This window comes from Bos mutus, chromosome 21 (genome assembly GCF_027580195.1).
Source record: "Bos mutus isolate GX-2022 chromosome 21, NWIPB_WYAK_1.1, whole genome shotgun sequence".
Taxonomy (NCBI): Eukaryota; Metazoa; Chordata; class Mammalia; order Artiodactyla; family Bovidae; genus Bos; species Bos mutus.
In genome coordinates, this window is record NC_091637.1 from 3,669,978 (window position 1) to 3,689,340 (window position 19,363).

The window sequence follows — 19,363 nt, forward strand, 5'->3', positions numbered from 1 at the left end:
CTTACATCGTATCTCTGCCCAAAATACATAACCTGAATCTGATCATGAGGAAACAGCAGACAGACTCAAACTGAGATGCATTCTATAAAATCACTTGTCACTATGGAAACTGTCATGATGCTATGAAAGGCCAAGCAATTGCCCTAGATTAAAAGCAGACTAAAAGGCATGATAACTGGCAATAATTGTGTTATCCTGTATAGGAATTTGGACCAGTGGGGGGAAAATGATATTGAAGATATAACTGGAACAATTAACAAAATTAGACTGTGGACTGTATAATATATGAAAATTTTCATATGATTCTTACACATTTCTTTTTAAACTTGTGAATATTTCATATTAAGTAGTCTTTTAAGATTTGGGGAAACTTTACAAGCTGACATTCAGAAATGCAGAATGAAGAAGAGCCAAAAGGATAAATTCAGAGTACTAAAAAGTAGATATTAAGAACAATTTTTAAAGTTATACTAATAAAAAAGTGGTAGTGATGCAAGTATAGACAAATAGATCAAGAGAACAGCTAATAAAAATGCATTCATATATGGTCACATGATTTATACAAACTGAGTGGTAAAAAGATAGCATTTTAAATAAGTCACGTTAAATCAATTGGTTATCAGTATGGAAGTAAATAAAATATTGACTCATAAATTAAACCATATATTCAAATTGATTCAAAATGAAGCTTAGACCTAAAAGGAGCTTTCTTCTAAAGCTTCTAGAAGAAAATACAGTAGACTATTTTTATAACCTCTGGATAGGCAATGATTTGCTAACTAGCATGCAAAGCAATAAGGTTATTAAAAGACTATTTGCAGAGAATAAAGGCAAACTATCAACTGACAGAAGATATTCGTCACACACATTGAAAGACTCATATCAAAAATGCCAGAATCTTCTACAAACAAAAAGTAGACAAACAGCCTAGCTTAAAAATGGGAAAGAGACTTGAATGATACTTTCTAAAAGGAGATATTATAGAATCCACCTGCAATTCAGGAGACCCTGGTTTGATTCCTGGGTCAGGAAGATCCACTGTAGAAGGAATAGGCTACACATTCCAGTGTTCTTGGGCTTCCCTCATGGCTCAGCTGGTAAAGAATCCGCCTGCAATGCGGGAGACCTGGGTTCAATCCCTGGGTTGGGAAGATCCCCTGGAGAAGGGAAAGGCTATCCACTCCAGTATCCTGGCCTGGAGAATTCCATGGACTGTATAGTCTCTGGGGTCGCAAAGAGTCGGACACGACTGAGCAACTTTCACGACTTTGAAAGGAGCTCAATGAAATTAAAGCCAGAATGAAATATCAGAATGGCTATAACCAAACAAAACTGATCTCAGAGAGACGGCAGTGAGCATTTCTGAAGGGAGGCCTTAGTTTCCTGCCCAGGAATTGAACCTGGGTAGCCTGGATGAAAACCAGGTATTCTAGCCACGAGACTACCAGGGCTGAGAGGGCAGAAGCAAATTTCCCTGGCTCTTTCCTCCATTTGAAAGCAAGAATGTCTCAAGGAGGTAAAAACTATAAAAACAGGTACAAAGTTTATGATTAGAGGCACAGGACAATGTATGGGAGAGTACACAGAGAGACTATTTATTTAAGACACAAGCAAGGCAGAAATACACACCCAGTGAGGAATGCAGGCATCCTGAATGGGGAGGAACATAACCAGAGAGGAGTGTGGGTGTCCTCAGTGAGGAAGGCACTAAATAGTTGATTTAAATCACTTACATTGGACGGTCCTTCTGGGTCCTGTTTACCTTCGGCCGATTATCTTGTTTTTTTCTTCACATCTCACTAGTCCTAGGACCCTCCGCAAGATGCTTGCACAACTTTTTTCTAAGATGGATTTCAATGTAGAGGCCTGTGGGTACATGTACACACTTATAATAGGGTGGGCCCTCTCCCCTTTTGACCCCGAAGAAGCCTTCCTGCACATGTGCAGACAGGGAAGTCTTCCTGGACCTCAGGAGTGGGCATCTTATTTCTTTAGCAGAACTCAACTTTTGCCACTAGCTTTGTCCTTGAAGTGCTTGGGTGAGAACAAAGGCTTGGTTTTATTCCACTCAAACAAACACCAGGTGCCCAGCTCAGGCGCACATCTATCTCCCACCTCAGGATGAGGAGGTCACATTTTACAGTTATATACGAAGCTCAATGATGCTTTTGAACTGTGGTGTTGGAGAAGACTCTTGAGAGTCCCTTGGACTGCAAGGAGATCCAACCAGTCCATCCTAAAGGAGATCAGTCCTGAGTGTTCATTGGAAAGACTGATGCTGAAGCTGAAACTCTAATAGTTTGGCCCCCTGATGCGAAGAGCGGACTAATTTGAAAAGACCTTAATGCTGGGAAGGATTGAAGGCGGGTGGAGAAGGGGACAATAGATGATGAGATGGTTGAATGGCATCACCAACTCAATGGACATGAGTTTGAGTAACCTCTGGGAGTTGGTGATGGAAGGGGAGGCCTGGGGTGCTGCAGTTCATGGGGTCGCAAAGAGTCGGACATGACTGAGCAACTGAACTGAACTGATGGAGCTCATACACAGACAATGGGTGGTAATGGATACTGCTACTTTTGAAATCTCTAGTAATGTTTATTATCACTAAACAAAAAAGCCCTCCCTGTGATCTAAAAAGTCCATTTAGGTCAGATAGCCAAGAGAAATCAGCACATATGCCAAACCAAAAGACATGCACGAGTATGTTCATGTCAGCTAAATATTGTGTGCCATACTGAATACCACAGTGAAATACCACATGCAGAACAAGAAGTAATGGATGCTTGCTACCTGAGACATTGTGGATACATCCAGAACACATTATGTTGGACGAGAGAGCCAGAGGTAATATAGGACACACTACACAATTCCATGTGAGATTCAAGAGCAGGCAAAACCAGTCCATTGCGATGGAACATGAAATAGTGATTACCAGAGTTAGTGTTGGCAGCAAAGCTAGCTTAGCACTCAGGAGAGGGCTTTGGGAAAATGTTTTTTATCTTACTCTGGGCTATAAACACATGCTATTCTTATACATATGGTATATACATGTGTAAAAATACATTGACCCATACATTTAAGGTGAGTGCATTTTGTTTGTGTGTATTGTTGCTGTTTTTCATTCACTCAGTCATGTCTGACTCATTGAGACCTCATGGACTGCAGCATGCCAGTCTTCCCTGTCCTTCACTATCTCCCAAAATTTGCTCAAATTCATGTCCTTTGAGTCAGTGATGCTACCCAACTGTCTCATCTGGTTGCCCTCTTCAATAAAAACAACCTACAGGGGTAGGGTGGGGAGGGAGGTGGGAGGTAGGGGACTTAGGTATTCCTATGGCTGATTCAGGCCAATGTTTGGCAGAAACCAACACAATACTGTAAAGCAATTGTCCTTCAACTAAAAATAAATTAACAAAATTATTTAAAAGCTGAGCAAGAACTTAAAAAAAAAAACATGAAACATCATAATGCAATTCAGAAGTATACTTTTGAGAGTGTGAGAGATTTTATTCAAAGAGAAAACCCAGAAGCAGTAAAAAATAAGACCAGCTGATGCAGCAGTTCAATTATCCTCCATAGCTGGCCACCTTCTTTGCACCTGTAGGAGGTGGAGTCAGGCTAGGCAAGGGATTCTGAAGTATTTGTTGGAGAAGCTACAAGATGGTCTCAAGTACAGGTAATCCAGTTTCGCCACCATCTAGGGCTCTTCCTTCCAGTCTCCAGCCAGACGCAGCGGCCACCCCAGGTCTTCCCCGGAAGCCTTGAATCTGGATCAGATGCCAACACTTGAAACAGACAGCACGCATCACCGGAGAGTGTTCCATACTCTCAGAAGTGCATGTGCTCCAACCCTTACCTCTCAGGTTACTTTTTATTTCCCCTTTCCTACTAACTAGGGGAATGGAATGCAAATGCTGCTCGCCCAAGTGGAACCGAATTGTCAGCTTCTTTAGAACTGAGGACAGAGAGGGCTGAGGCAATAAAATCCCTACAAAAAACCGGAGAGTGAGCACTGCACATGCTCCGTAAAGCATCTTCGACGCCCCCCTCTCCCGCGGCAACCCCCACCCCCACACCTTTCTCCTTCTCTCACTATCTGCCCCTCCCTTTCCCGCCTGCCCCACCACACGATCCCCTGTCCCCATGCTGATTAAGCTGGGCAAAGCAGGAAAATCAAAGCCAGAAAGATTTTCCTTTGAAGAGTGTAGATTCTTGACCTTGAATTTTGCTTTCACACTTCTGCCCAGGAAGCTTGCTTTGAATTTGCCTTTCCTTAACTCACTTAGCTTTAAAAAAAAAAAAAAAATCTTTTTTCAGACAGCACCATGGAAGGGGGTACTTTCTATGGTAAAATATTCAAGCCTGTCAAGCTGACCGGTTAAGTCTAATAAATGGAGTCAAGAGCCGGAAGAGATCATGATAACAGATTGAAAATATGCAAGAAAGGAAAAGAATAAACAATAAAGAGATGTAAAAAACGCATCACATTTTCTTTTCCACTGTTTGTATTGTAAAAACTTCCCTGGACACTTGCCATTATACTGAAATTTTGCAAATATATTCAAGTATCCGTCTGTTTCTATTACAAACAACTTGAAAGCATCTGTAGTCATGTTCAAATAATACAGAATACAGCAAGGAGTCTGAAATATTGGTCGAAGAACCAAGCAACAAATGTTTACTGAGCTCCTATTCATCTGAGAAGCAGTATGACATAGTGATTAAGAGATGTTGGCATCTGCTGCTGGGGTGTTAACTCCAAGTCCTCAACTTCCTAGCTGTGGAATAACAATTTCTCTGTGTGTTTCATCCATCTTTGAAATGGGTATAGTGTTGTGAGAATTAAAATTAGTTCATTTATCAATGTCTAATAGTTATTTTACTCAAGTTCCTATTACTGTGTTTAAAACTGAGGCATAGATGAATTGTTTCTTTCTACATGCTGTTTTCTCACAGCACACATAAGTATTTGGAGACAACATATTTCAAAAGCAATTAACAAATAGATCATCATCTAACTGATTTCTGAAACACTCAACTTCATTGTTGGATAGAGAAAATGAAATATTAGAGCTGCTGCTGCTGCTGCTGCTGCTAAGTCACTTCAGTTATGTCTGACTCTGTGCGACCCCATAGAGAGCAGCCCACCAGGCTCCCCCGTCCCTGGGATTCTTCAGGCAAGAACACTGGAGTGGGTTGCCATTTCCTTCTCCAATGTATAAAAGTGAAAAGTGAAAGTGAAGTCACTCAGTTGTGTCGGACTTGTAGCGACCCCATGGACTGCAGCCTACCAGGCTTCTCTGCCCATGGGATTTTCCAGGCAAGAGTACTGGAGTGGGTTGCCATTGCCTTCTCCAGAAATATTAGAGTATGATAAATGTTGATATTCCCTTGAAGCTGGAAGAAGTGTTGAAGCTGTTGAAACTGGCAGAATGTAGGAAGATTGGGAGTCTTCTTCGTGTCATGACCTGAGTGAGAAAGATGTGGAAGGCAGTGGGGAATGTCATAAGGACCCTGGGAAATGATGAACTGGAGCAAGCTCAAGGCACAGAGACAGACAGAGATAGGAAGATGACAATGCAAAGAAGGCCAAGGGCTTGACTGTTAAAGTGTATCTGTATACACACTTTATGTAAGTTGCTTCAGTCATGTCTGACTCTCTGCGACCCTATGGACCATAGCCCGCCAGGCTCCATGGGATTCTCTCTGTCCATAGGCTTCTCCAGGCAAGAATACTGGGGTGGGTTGTCATGCCCTCCTCCAGGGGATCTTCTCTGCCCAGGGAGTGAATGGTCTCTTGCATCTCCTTCACTGGCAGGTGGGTTCTTTACCACTAGGTCTACTTGAGAAACTCCCTATATATACCTACATCTGTCTGTCTATTTATCTATGTGTGTGTGCTAAGTTGCTTCAGTCATGTCCAGCTCTTTGCGACCCCATTGACTGTAGCCCACTAGGCTCCTCTGTCCAGATTCTCCAGGCAAGAATCCTGGAGTGGGTTGCCATGCCCTCTTCCAGGGGATCTTCTTGACCCAGGAATTGAACCTACATCTCTTATGTCTCCTGCACTGGTAGGTGGGTTCTTTACCACTATTACCACCCAGGAAGCCCCTATGTATCTATTATATATCTATATATCCTCATTATCAACAACTTTACTCTGTAACCACGTTCATGTTGGTGAACTCAGAAATAAAGAGGAAAAAACCAGGCAATTTCCTACTTGCTGCTGCTGCTGCTAAGTCGCTTCAGTCGTGTCCGACTCTGTGCGACCCCATAGATGGCAGCCCACCAGGCTCCCCCGTCCATGGGATTTTCCAGGCAAGAGTACTGGAGTGGGGTGCCATTTGCCTTTTCCGATTTCCTACTTACCCTTGCATATATCCTATGAACACAGCTGTTTGACAATATATTAAAGAAACATGATATCCTTATAATTCTATGAACAGTAGTTCAGAATTAAAAAAAAATACTTTCTAAGACCTATTTTTTTCTCCAATATAAAAGCCAACTTCTTAGTGAATGTAGTCTAAGGTATGCTGATTTGTAATATGGTGAAAGATTTACATTCTGAATGGTTATTACTAATGAAGGAGGTCTTGGTCTCCAACCTTCAACATTCTCTTTCACTACTGCTGCTCATTGGTATGTATTAGTTGCTCTGTGTGTGAAAGGTACACTCGGGGGTTGCTTTTTTCAAAGTACTGCCCAGCAAGCCACTTTTCCATGCACAATCTCAGCAGTGCGCTGAAGGGGTTCAGTCGATTTAACACGACGGGTTGCTCAGCCGACCATCTCGCGCCTTCGCCAGGGCGCCTAGGTGGGGACGTTCTGGGAGGTCTGGGAGCGCAGAGAACCACAATGCGGTGTTGAAGTGCCTGAAAGAGCGCATCCTTTCGGGACTTCTAAACCAAGGGGTCTTTCTAGACGCAGGGATCTTTCTAAACCCAAGGGGTGCCGATTCTAGGACCCTCTCTTAGGCTCCCGGCGGGATCCCAGAGCCTCCCCGCCCCCTTCCCGGCCTCACGCTCCGGGTCCATTGAAACCTCTCTTGGCCTCGCGAATTGTCGAGCGTGTAATTGGGGGAACTCCTCCCCTCCCAGGCCGCCTCGGAGGCGCTGCCCGCTCGAGGAGCGGCCGCCTCCCCGCCCCACCCCCGGGCGCGGCGGCCGCGCGGCCGGCGTAGAGCCCACCGCCCGGCATCCGCGCGCGGCGCGGTTCTAGCTTCGGGCGCGGTGGGCGGCGCGGGGCCGCGGGTATCCGGGCCGCGAACCGCCCGCGCCCGCCAGCCCGCTGCGCAGACCCGGCGCCGGGGCGCGGGCGGGGCCGGCGTCCCGCGTGGGCCCCGCGGAGGCGCGCGCAGACCCGCCGGCCGTCGGGGGCGCGGCCGCTGCCCGAGTCCGCACTTGTCCCGCCGCAGAGGCCCGGCGCCGTCGGAGGCAGCGAGGGCCAGGAGAAGCCGCGGAGCGGAGGCCCGCGCCCCACAGGGAGCCTCGCTCGGCCTGGGGCCGCCGACCCCGCGCCCCATTCCGCGGCAGCATGGCCCCGAAGCTGCTGCTGCTCCTCTGCCTGCTCTCCGGCTTGCACGCGCGGTGAGTGGCGCCCGGGGTGCGGAGCCTGGCGGGCGGGCGGCGGCGCGCTCTCCGTCGGTCCCCAGTGCCCGGCGCCCCCGGCCATCGTCGTCTGGGCTGCGGCGTCTCCCGCCGGGGCCGAGCGGGCAGGAGACGGGGAGTCGCAGGCGCTTTACCTGTCCCGTCTCCCTCGGCCACGGCCGTCTGCCTCTCCGGGCTAGGCGACCGCAGCCTTCTCTGCAGCCTGAAGCGCGGGGACTCCGAGACTAATGGGCTCTTCTCCTGAACCTTGTAAGGTCTGGTGGGTTTAAGGGATTTCGAAGCCCAGCATCACTGGGGGAAGCCGGTGTCTACCTCTTTATCTCGCTCCTCCCCCTCCCCCAAGTGTTTCAGGGTTCCGCGCGCGCCCCCGGGCGCGCGAATACACACACACAGATACACACCAACATTCTGTATGTTCCACACACACACATCAACGTTCTGTATCGTTTCCCTCCTTGAAATCTCCCGGGACCCCGGAGTCAGGTTTCCGAGCGACCCGGTTTAAACCTGTCTTTATGAGGAGTAGCAGGGTTGGAGGCAGACGGAGGAGGATGGGGGCATGGTGGGCAGCCAGGAGCTCTGCTTCTCGGAAAGGATTCCCCTCCCAGGTTCTGTGAACACACGCACGGTACACATAAGCACCCCTTCCGTATGAGCCATTTTCACATGCAGCAGCATGCACAAACCTCCCCGTATGAAGCAAGCATACTGAAGTTGATAATGAGGTTTCTACCTAATACCTGTGGGAAATTACCTTACCATAGACACCCTTACCCTTCCTCCCAGCACACCAACCGGCTGATGGGAGCTTAAAAGTAATTCAGAAAGAGATGAAGATGACTCATGAGGATGGAAGGACAGTGGGACCAGAAGGGTTAAACCCTGTTGCTGTAAATATAAATGGAGATTCTGGGTTTGGTTCCTTTAATTCTGTCTCGGATTTGATCTCTGGTCAAGAGCCTAGAGATTGCCCCGTGCTTTAAAAATTAGAGCAGCTGCCTTCCTTCTTCTCCCCTCATGACCCCAAGAATCTCCAAGCACCTCAACTCCCCAAACACTTTTGATACCCTCTTCGTTTCCTAGGTCGGGGAGCTTGAGAGCCTTCCTGTGGGTCATAAGCTCTGCAGGTGTCAGCGTGCAGTGCTGGGAAGTCTTGCATGTTCATTCAAATCCGTGAAGTACTGAGGAACTTGTTAAGTCGGGCCTGACTTTTGTGACGCCATGGACTGTAGCCCACTAGGCTCTGTCTGTGCATGGGGTTTCCTAGGCAGATATATTAGAGTGGGTTGTCATTTCCTTCTCCACGGGATCTCCCAGAACCAAGGATTGAACCTGCATCTCTTTCATCAGCAGGCGGGTTCGTCACCACTGAGCCACTGAGGGAAGCCCCCTGAGGACCTAGGAAGGCACATTAACAAATCCTACAAGATGTGAATTTGGAAGGGTTATACTGTGAGGAAGAGAGTCCTGTTCCTTCCTGCCACAAACTGCTGCTCTTTGCAAAGAGTTGAGAGTAAGAAAGGTGAATTGTATGTGCTGGGGAAGGCAGACTCACTGGAAACTCTCTCAGCCAGGCAGCACACTCCTTGGTCCTTCAACTGAAGTTGCTTCCTGTCTAAGGAACGAGCTGGGAAGGAAATGGAAGTGTGCTCTCCGAGGCTCACCCTGCTTGGATGTATCTCTGTTTAGAAACAAACAACACCAGGCGTAATGTAGATGTCCCAGGTCATATCTCAATCTGAGATTATGTCTAATTGAATTTCCTACTGCTACTGACTGGATGAAGTGACCTGCAGTTGCAGGTTAGAAAATCAACTGTTAAGATCTATAGATACTTAATATGTTAGAAGGAAATCTGCTTATTGTTCTCATTACTTTATGTGCTTAGTAGGAAGATACCTGGGTGTCTGAAGCACTCAGGTGTCTAGGGGTTCCTAAAGACACATACAGTCTCTGGGTATTCTTCATTCTTCCATTTTGCAAAGGCAGATGTAACAACTTTAATATATTCTTTGTCTGGGTTGATAATAGATGTTGCATATCCATTGAAAATAATCCAAGTTTTAAACTAATGTTATTGCTATATGCCTCTTCTTTTATCTTTGCTCTTTGAATGGGTTACAGACATGTGAAGTAATCCAGTGACGAGCATCACCTTTCAAATGTTAGTCACTCAGTCCTGTCTGACTCTTTGTGACCCCTTGGACTAAGACCACCAGGCTCCTCTTCTCTATGGAATTCTCTAGGCAAGAATACTGAAGTGGGTTGCCATTCCCTTCTCCAGGGGATCTCTCTGACCCACGGATCGAACCTGTGTCTCCCGCATTGCAGGCAGATTCTTTGCCATCTGAGCCACCAGGGAGCCCTCACTTTTCAAAACTGTTATTAATTCTGAGAGTTGTCATTTGTGCTCTGGCCTGCCTTCCTGGTGTTTAAAAGCCCCAGAGAAAGTTCTGACAGTTGTGCTGTGTGGTGATAGGTTAGCAGCTCTGTGGAGAGCAAAGCACCCCATTCTGACACCCTTGGAAGAGCTTATCCTACATTAAAAACACTCAGTCACACCTGGAGCTTAGTGACACCTTAAGTGAATGCCTAAGTGCCGTCTGAAGTTTAGGAGCTCCTTTTTATCTTTACGGATACATCCAGCTTTGTCTCTGCCCTTGCAGTTGAAGAGAAGGTGTAAGACATGAAAATGCCATCTGAGGGCTGAACTGTAAGTTTGTTGCCGATTTGTTTTTAAGAAAAAGCTAATGATGGCATTTAGGATCCAACAATCCTGATAACAGAACACTCGTGAATATAGCCAACTTGGAATTTAGAACAACAGAACATTTTTGTTTTATTCATATTCTGGTGAGTCCTTGAGATGAGATTGGGTTCTCTACAAAGGGAAGCTTTTCTGTAGGGCTGGTGGTCTGGCCCTAGTGCTGAGAAGCTTTGATTTCCTTTTCTGAAGTCCTGCACAAACTGATGAGGCTTCAGGGTTGGGAGGAGCCCAGTGTTGGCCCAGAGCATCTCAGCCTGTGCCTGCCTGCTCTCCCCCCAACCCAGCCACAGAACTGCAGGTGCCCCATTTCACCTTCTGAAGGGAAGGTGCTGAAGAAGATGTTGCTGTTGTTTTTTTCTTTGTCTCCCCCTTCACCTACCGTGAACCAGGAAGCTTACGCAATTTCAGGAAAACACCCATCACCACTTCACCGCTAGAGGGAGAATTAGTCACATTATAATACCTGTTATTGAAGTAGCTCAAAGTATTTTTCAGAAACCAATGCTGTGCATACAGAGAACTGATGAAGAGTTAGTGTGCTTCTGTGCACATATGAGTGTTGGGGCAAGAGAAGATGCATAGCATGGAAAGCATGGTCTGGTCTGTACTAGTAAGCTGTCTCTGGGGGAGGGCAGGAGGGGAGAGACAGAGAGACCCCAGAGGGGCAGAGGGCTGCACTGTGGGCAACTTGGAAGGAGTCCTGAGGGTGCTACACGTGATCCTGCCCAGGTGAGCTGTCCCTCTGCCCACAGTGTCCCGAGTGCCTTTGCTGTGGACTGAGCTGCCAGGCCTGTGGGCAGTGGTTGGCTCCCAGCAATCCATGTCCTTCTTCAACCCACTTCTTTTAAAGATGATACAATTAATATTCTTGATAAATTAAATATTCTTCTGTAACATTTTAGATTTGATAATGTTATTTATAAAAGTAAAAAGTCTTACCAGTAATTAAATGAAACATATCACTTCTTGAATATCAGTCCCAATTTTTTTAGTTCCTATTGATGGTGAATATTCAGTGCAAAAAATCCATGGCAATTTATAGTTCCTATGGATGATGTATATATTCTAAGCTTTCTGTCAAGAAATAGAATTATAGTTTAATATTGTTGTTATCATTTAGTCACTGAGTTGTGTCCAACTCTTTGTGACCACATGAACTTTAACCTACCAGGTTCCTCTGTGGGATTTTTCCAGGCAAGAGTACTGGAGTGGATTGTCATTTCCTTCTCCAGGGGATCTTAGCCAAGGGAAAAGTTAAATGAATTCAGTCTTCAAGATATATGCCATATACTATTATCAAAACGTCATGTATGTGTATATATTCATACAGAACTAGGCTGATACTGCTCTGATCTATGTTAAAGCTAGTTAACACTCATTAAAAGACTCGTACATACCATATGACATATACATAAGATTTTAAAGATGTTATATATTATAGTTATATTATAATATTATATTATGTTGTTGTTTAGTTGCTAAGTTGTGTCCAACTCTTTTGCAACCCCATGGACTGTAGCCCACCAGGCTGTTCTGTGCATGGGATACCCCAGGCAAGAATACTGGAATGAGTTGCCATTTCCATCTCCAGTGGATCTTCTCAACCCAGGGATCCAACCTGTGTCTTCTGCATTAGAAGGAAGGTTCTTTACCACTAAGCTACCAGGGAAACCTACAGATAATTTAGACTATACTGAAAATTTACATCCAGACATCCTAGAACATAAAGTCAAGACGGCCTTAGGAAACATTACTATGAACAAAGCTAGTGGAGGTGAAGGAATTCCAGCTAAACTATTTCAAATCCTAAAAGGTGATGCTGTTAAAGTGCTGCATTCAATATGCCAACAAATTTGGAAAACCTAACAGTGGCCACAGGACTGGAAAAGGTCAGTTTTCATTCCAATCCCAAAGAAGGGCAATACCAAATAATGTTCAAACTACTGCACAATTGTACTCATTTCACATGCTAGCAAGGTAATGTTCAAAATCCTTCAAGCTAGGCTTCAACAGTACAAGAACTGAGAACAGATACACAAGCTAAATTTAGAAAAGGCAGAGGAAGCAGAGATCAAATGGTGAACATCTGTTGGATCATAAAAAAGCAAGAGAATTCCAGAAAAACATCTGCTTCATTGACTATGCTAAAGCCTTCTGACTGTGGATCACAACAAACTATGGAAAATTCTTAAAGTGATGGGAATACCATACCATCTTACTTGTCCCGTGAGAAACCTGTATGCAGGTCAAGAAGCAACAGTCAGAACCAGATATGGAAAAACGGACTGGTCAAAACTGGGAAAGGAGTACATTCAAGGCTGTACATTGTCACCCTGCTTATTTAACTTATATGCAGAGTGTGTGTGTGTGTGTGTGTGTGTGTGTGTGTGTGTTGCTCAGTTGTGTCCGACTCTTTGTGACCCCATGGACTGCAGCCCATCAGGCTCCTCTGTCCATAGAATTCTCCAGGCAAGAATACTGGAATGGGTTGCCATTTCCTTCTCCAATATGTAGAGTTCATCATGTGAAATGCCAAGCTGGATGAATCTCAAGCTGGTATCAAGATTGCTGGGAGAAATATCAATAAATTCAGATATGTAGATGATACCACCCAAATGGCAGAAAGTGAAAAGGAACTAAAGAGCCTTTTGATGAAGGTGAAAGCAGAGAATGTAAAAGCTGGCTTAAAAATCAACGTGCAAAAAACGAGGATCATGGCATCCAGTCCCATCACTTCATGGCAAATAGATGGGGAGAAAAAGGAGACAGTGACAGATTTTATTTTCTTGGGCTCCAAAATCACTGAAGACAGTGACTGCAGCCTTGAAATTAAAAGATGCTTGCTTCTTGGAATAAGAGCTATGAACAACCTAGACAGCATATTAAAAAGCAGAGATGTCACTTTGCTGACAAAGGTTCGTATAGTCAAAAATATGGTTTCTCCAGTAGTCATGTATGGATTGGAGAGCTGAATTATAAAGAAGGCTGAGAGCTGAAGAATTGATACTTTTGAATTGTGGTGGATAAGACTCTTGAGAGTCCCAAACTCTTGAGAGCTCAAACTGTTGAGAGTTTGAGCTCCCAAGGAGCTCAAACCAGTCAATCCTAAAGGAAATCAACCCCGAATGTTCATTGGAGACTTTGGCCATCTGATGCGAAGAGCTGATTCTTTGGAAAAGACCCCAATATTGGGAAAGATAGTGGGCAGGAGGAGAAGGGGGCAACAGTGGATGAGGTGGTTGGATGGAATCATCAACTCAATGGACATGAGTTTGAACAAACTCCAGGAGACAGTGAAGGACAGGGAAGCCTGGTATGGTGCAGTCCATGGGGTCACAGATAGTTGGACACGACTGAGCGAGTGAACAATGACAAAAATTAACATAAAAATATATGTCCCAGAAGCCAACTGCCTTGTGAGGTTGTTGCCTTTTTAGGTCCCATCTGAAAAGCTAAACAGAAATCAGCTTATACTTAATCAGGACAAATAAACCTCAGTGCAATGTTCTGTTTTCTATTTTGTTATCTTTTGTGAAGGAAGATATGTCATTATGGTGCACACACTGACAAGCCATGAGGGAAGAAGTTTGCTTGTTTTTTTTTTGTGTGTGTGTGTGACAGGCTTTTTTGCATTGGTAAATGGCAGGCCTCCTGGAAGTGCTACTTTGAAGAGGAAACTGTGCTCTTTTCAGGCCCAAATTGCTGAGCTGCTGAGATGGCCTCACTCACTAAAGAAACTACCTTGCCATTTTGAGGCCTTTCCATTCAAGTACACCCGGGAGAGGTGGCTGTCAGGCTCAGCCCTTCTTGGGACAGATTCTGATACTCAGCATTCATTTGGATTCATCTATTAAAGGGCCAGATGCTAAAGACATGTTAGAAAGATTTTAATTTTTGTAATACCAGACCACCTTACTTGCCTCCTGAGAAACCTGTATGTAGGTCAAGAAGCAACAGTAAGAAAAGGACATGGAACACTGGACTGGTTGAAAATTGAGAAAGGAATACGTCAAGGCTGTATGTTGTCAACCTACTTATTTAACTTATATGCAGAGTACATCATGAGAAACGCTGGGCTGGATGAAGCATAAGCTGGAATCAAGATTGCCAGGAGAAATATCAATAGCCTCAGAGATGCAGATGACACCGACCTTATGGCAAAAAGAGAAGAGGAGCTAAAGAGCCTCTTGATGAAGGCTAAAGAGGAGAGTGAAAAAGCTGGCTTAAAACTCAACATTCAAAAAGATGAAGACATGGCATCACTCTATGGCAAATAGATGAGGAGACAATGGAAACAGTGAGAGACCTTATTTTCCTGGGCTCCAAAGTCACTGCAGGTGATGACTACAGCCATGAAGTTGAAAGAGACTTGCTCCTTGGAAGAAAAGCTGTGACAAACCTAGACAGCATATTAAAAAGCAGAGACATTACTTTGCCAACAAAGGTCCATATAGTCAAAGCTATTTTCCAGTAGTCATGTATAGATGTGAGAGTTGGGCCATAAAGAAGACTGAGTGCCAATGAACCGATGCTTTTGAACTGTGGTGTTAGAGAAGACTCTTGAGATTCCCTTAGACTGCAAGGAGATCCAACCAGTCCATCCTAAAGGAAATCAATCCTGAATATGATGCTGAAGTTGAAGCTCCAATACTTTGGCCACCTGATGTGAAGAGCTGACTCGTTAGAAAAGACCTTGATGCTGGGAAAGATTGAAGGCAGGAGGAGAAGGGGATGACAGAGGATGAGATGGTTGGATGGCATCACTGACTCAATGGACATGAGTTTGAGTAAGCTTTGGGAGATGGTGAAGGACAGAGAAGCTTGGTGGGCTGCAGTCCACAGGGTCGTGAAGAGTCGGACACAACTGAGTGACTGAACAATAACAAGCCTACTCTGTACGAGGTGAATCAGTTTGTGTGGTAGGAGGTATGTGAAATCACCAGAGAGTATTTACCAACCAATATCTCTTCCTTGGCATGCCACATGGGTGCTGGCCAAGGATATCATCTCCTTATGTCCCTATGTCTGCCTAGACCAAAGGCGTTCCATGAGAAGCACAGAGTCAGACTCAACTATTTTCAATGAGTGCATTCTGCAGAAGCTGTTCACCTTAAGCTAAAATGAGGTCTTGGAAATGAGAAGTGGAAGCTGCAAGTTGTTTTTGCCTTGACCTTCAGAAGATCTCAAGGTTGATATTAGGAAGGCTGACTCTCTGCTTGTTGGCCTTCATGTATTGGATTACTTATTATGATGTCTATGGTTTAACATGGACTTGGACTTTTTTTATGACATTTAATGAAAGGATCATGTTACGTTAATAGCACTGGCATTCTTCTTATTGGATTCTTTTTTTGTGTGTTTTGTTTTGCTTTTAAGATTTTAGAGGTAATTTTTTGAATGGACTGAGTGTACTGGGGATTTTCTACCTATTTCAGTGGTGCTTGGGTGGGCCAAAGCTTAAGACGTTTCCTGGAATCATTGCTACAACTTACATGTCACACTTTGTGCTGTAATTACAGGACCAGGAAGGTGGAAGAAGATGAATATGAAGATTCATCATCAAACCAGAAGTGGGTCTTGGCTCCGAAATCCCAAGACACAGATGTGACTCTTATTCTGAACAAGTTGCTAAGAGAATATGATAAGAAGCTGAGGCCAGATATTGGAAGTGAGTGATGATGTTTGCTATTTTAGTAGGAAACATAGTGTGATATATTTTTAAAGGTTTTATTTTAAATAATTATGAATTTGCAGGAAGTTGCAAAGGTAGTGCAGAGTCACGCAATTCATGGGTATTGAACTAAGAGTTGACGTTGGGAGAGTGTGTGTACATGGCTCCACATTGTCACATGCGGATCTGTGTAATGATACTATAATTGAGATACAGAACGGTTTCATTACCATGAAGTTTCCCTTCCTGCTCTTGCTTTAGAGTCTCATCTGTTCACTCCTCCAAAATTTCTAACCTGTCAACCACTAATTTAGTCTTTATTTCTATGATTTTGTCATTTTGAGAATGGAGCCTATGTGCAGTCATTTAGTACATGACTTTTTGAGATTGGCTTTTCTTTGCTCAGCAAAGTGATTTTGGGATCCATTCAAGTTGTTGCATGTATCAATAGTTTGTTTTACTTATTGCTAAGTAATCTTCCATGCTATGGATGGATCATAGTTTTTTAATGTTTATTGAGGAACATATTAGTTATTCCCAGTTTTTGTCTATTACAAATAAAATGACTGTGAGTACTCTTGCCTGGAAAACCACATGGACAGAGGAGCCTGTTAGGCTGCAGTCCATGGGGTTGTTAGGAGTTGGACACGACTGAGAGACTTCACTTTCACTTTTTACTTTCATGCATTGGAGAAGGAAATGGCAACCCACTCCAGTGTTCTTGCCTGGAGAATCCCAGGGATGGGGGAGCCTGGTGGGCTGCCGTCTATGGGGTCACAGAGTCGGACATGACTGAAGCGACTTAGCAGCAGTAGTAGCAGTGCATTAGTAAGCACACAGTTCTTTTTCCTCCAATCTATGTATTACTTTTTCACTTCCAAGGTATATTTTGAAATATAAACTCTATGAATTTTAATATAGTTGAACATAATGATCATTTCTTTAAAATATTATCTGCACTAATAACATGAAAATATTTTCTTATGCTTCAGAAGCTTTATTGTTTATTTTTTATTTATTTTATTTGGAGGCTAATTACTTTACAGTATTGTAGTGGTTTTGCCATACATTGACACTAATCAGCCATGGGTGTACATGTGTTCCCCATCTTGAACCCCCCTCCCACCTCTCTCTCCATCCCATTCCTCAGGGTCATCCCAGTGCACCAGCCCTGAGCACCCTGTCTCATTCATTGAACCTGGACTGGCGATCTATTTCACATATGATAATATGCATGTTTCAATGCTATTCTCTCAAATCATCCCACCCTTGCCTTCTCCCACAGAGTCCAAAAGACTGTTCTATACATCTGTGCCTCTTTTGCTGTCTCTCATATAGGGTTATCATTACCATCTTTCTAAATTCCATATATATGCTTTAATATACTGTATTGATATTTTCCTTTCTGGCTTACTTTACTGTGTATAATAGGCTCCAGTTTCATCCACCTCATTAGAACTGATTCAAACGCATTCTTTTCAATGGCTGAGTAATATTCCATTGTGTATATGTACCACAGCTTTCTTATCCAATCATCTGCTGATGGACATCTAGGTTGCTTCCATGTCCTGGCTATTATAAACAGTGCTGCGATGAACCTTGGGGTACATGTATCTCTTTCAGTTCTGGTTTCCTCGGTGTGTATGCCCAGCAGTGGGATTACTGGGTCATATGGCAGTTCTATTTCCAGTTTTTGAAGGAATCTCCACACTGTTCTCCATAGTGGCTGTACTAGTTTGCATTCCCACCAACAGTGTAAGAGGGTTCCCTTTTCTGCATACCCTCTCCAACATTTATTGCTTGTAGACTTTTGGATAGCAGCCATTCTGACTGGCGTGAAATGGTACCTCATTGTGGTTTTGATTTGCATTTCTATGATAATGAGTGATGTTGAGCATCTTTTCATGTGTGTATTAGCCATCTGTATGTCTTCTTTGGAGAAATGTCTGTTTAGTTCTTCGGTCCATTTTTTGATGGGGTTGTTTATTTTTCTGGAATTGAGCTGTAGGAGTTGCTTGTATATTTTGAGATTAGTTCTTTGTCAGTTGCTTCGTTTGCTATTATTTTCTCCCATTCTGAAGGCTGTCTTTTCACCTTGCTTATAATTTCCTTTGTTGTGCAAAAGCTTTTAAGTTTAATTACATACCATTTGTTTATGTTTGCTTTTATTTCCATTACTCTGGGAGGTGGGTCACACATCCTGCTGTGATTTATGTTGGAGAGTGATTTGCCTATGTTTTCCTCTAGGAGTTTTATAGTTTCTGGTCTTATGTTTAGATCTTTAATCCATTTTGAGTTTCTATTTCTGCTTTATTGACTATACCAAAGCCTTTGACTGTGTGAATCACAATAAACTCTGGAAAATTCTTAAAGAGACGGGAATACCAGACCACCAGACTTGCCTCTTGAGAAATTTGTATGCAGATCAGGAAGCAACAGTTAGAACTGGACATGGAACAAGAGACTGGTTCCAAATAGGAAAAGGAATATGTCAAGGCTGTATATTGTCACCCTGCTTATTTAACTCATATGCAGAGTACATCATGAGAAATACTGGGCTGGAGGAAGCACAAGCTGGAATCAAGATTGCTGGGAGAAATATCAGTAACCACAGATATGCAGATAATACCACTCTTATGGCAGAAAGTGAAGAAGAACTAAAGAGCTTCTTGATGAAAGTGAAAGAGGAGAGTGAAAAAGTTGGCTTAAAGCTCAACATTCAGAAAACTAAGATCATGGCATCCGGTCCCATCACTTTATGGGGAAAGAGTGAAAACAGTGTCTGACTTTATTTTTTTGGGCTCCAAAATCACTGCAGATGGTGACTGCAGCCATGAAATTAAAAGACGCTTACTCCTTGGAAGGAAAGTTATTACCAACCTAGATAGCATATTCAAAAGCAGAGACATTACTTTGCCAACAAAGGTCCGTCTAGTCAAGGCGATGGTTTTTCCAGTGGTCATGTATGGACGTGAGAGTTGGACTGTGAAGAAAGCTGAGTGCTGAAGAATTGATGCTTTTGAACTGTGGTGTTGGAGAAGACTCTTGGACTGCAAGTCCCTTGAACTGCAAGGAGATCCAACCAGTCCATTCTGAAGGAGATCAGCCCTGGGATTTCTTTGGAAGGAATGATGCTAAAGCTGAAACTCCAGTACTTTGGCCACCTCATGCGAAGAGTTGACTCATTGGAAAAGACTCTGATGCTGGGAGGGATTGGGGGCAGGAGGAGAAGGGGACGACAGAGGATGAGATGGCTGGATGACATTACTGACTCGATGGACGTGAGTCTGAGTGAACTTCGGGAGTTGG

The 19,363-nt window shown here is 44.0% G+C and overlaps 1 protein-coding gene across 2 annotated transcripts in view; it reads left to right on the forward strand.

Annotated features, from left to right (window-relative positions):
* The first annotated feature begins 7,278 nt into the window (after positions 1 to 7,278).
* GABRG3 (gamma-aminobutyric acid type A receptor subunit gamma3) overlaps positions 7,279 to 19,363 on the forward strand; it is an 839,241-nt gene continuing 827,156 nt past the window's right edge. The window contains exons 1-2 of one of the 2 annotated variants that reach the window (XM_070358245.1): positions 7,279 to 7,595; positions 15,903 to 16,051. In XM_070358245.1, coding sequence (XP_070214346.1) covers positions 7,543 to 7,595; positions 15,903 to 16,051 — 202 coding nt within the window. In that variant the 5' untranslated portion in view covers positions 7,279 to 7,542. The remainder of the gene's footprint in view (positions 7,596 to 15,902; positions 16,052 to 19,363) is intronic. The other variant, XM_070358244.1, reaches the window with a different exon arrangement.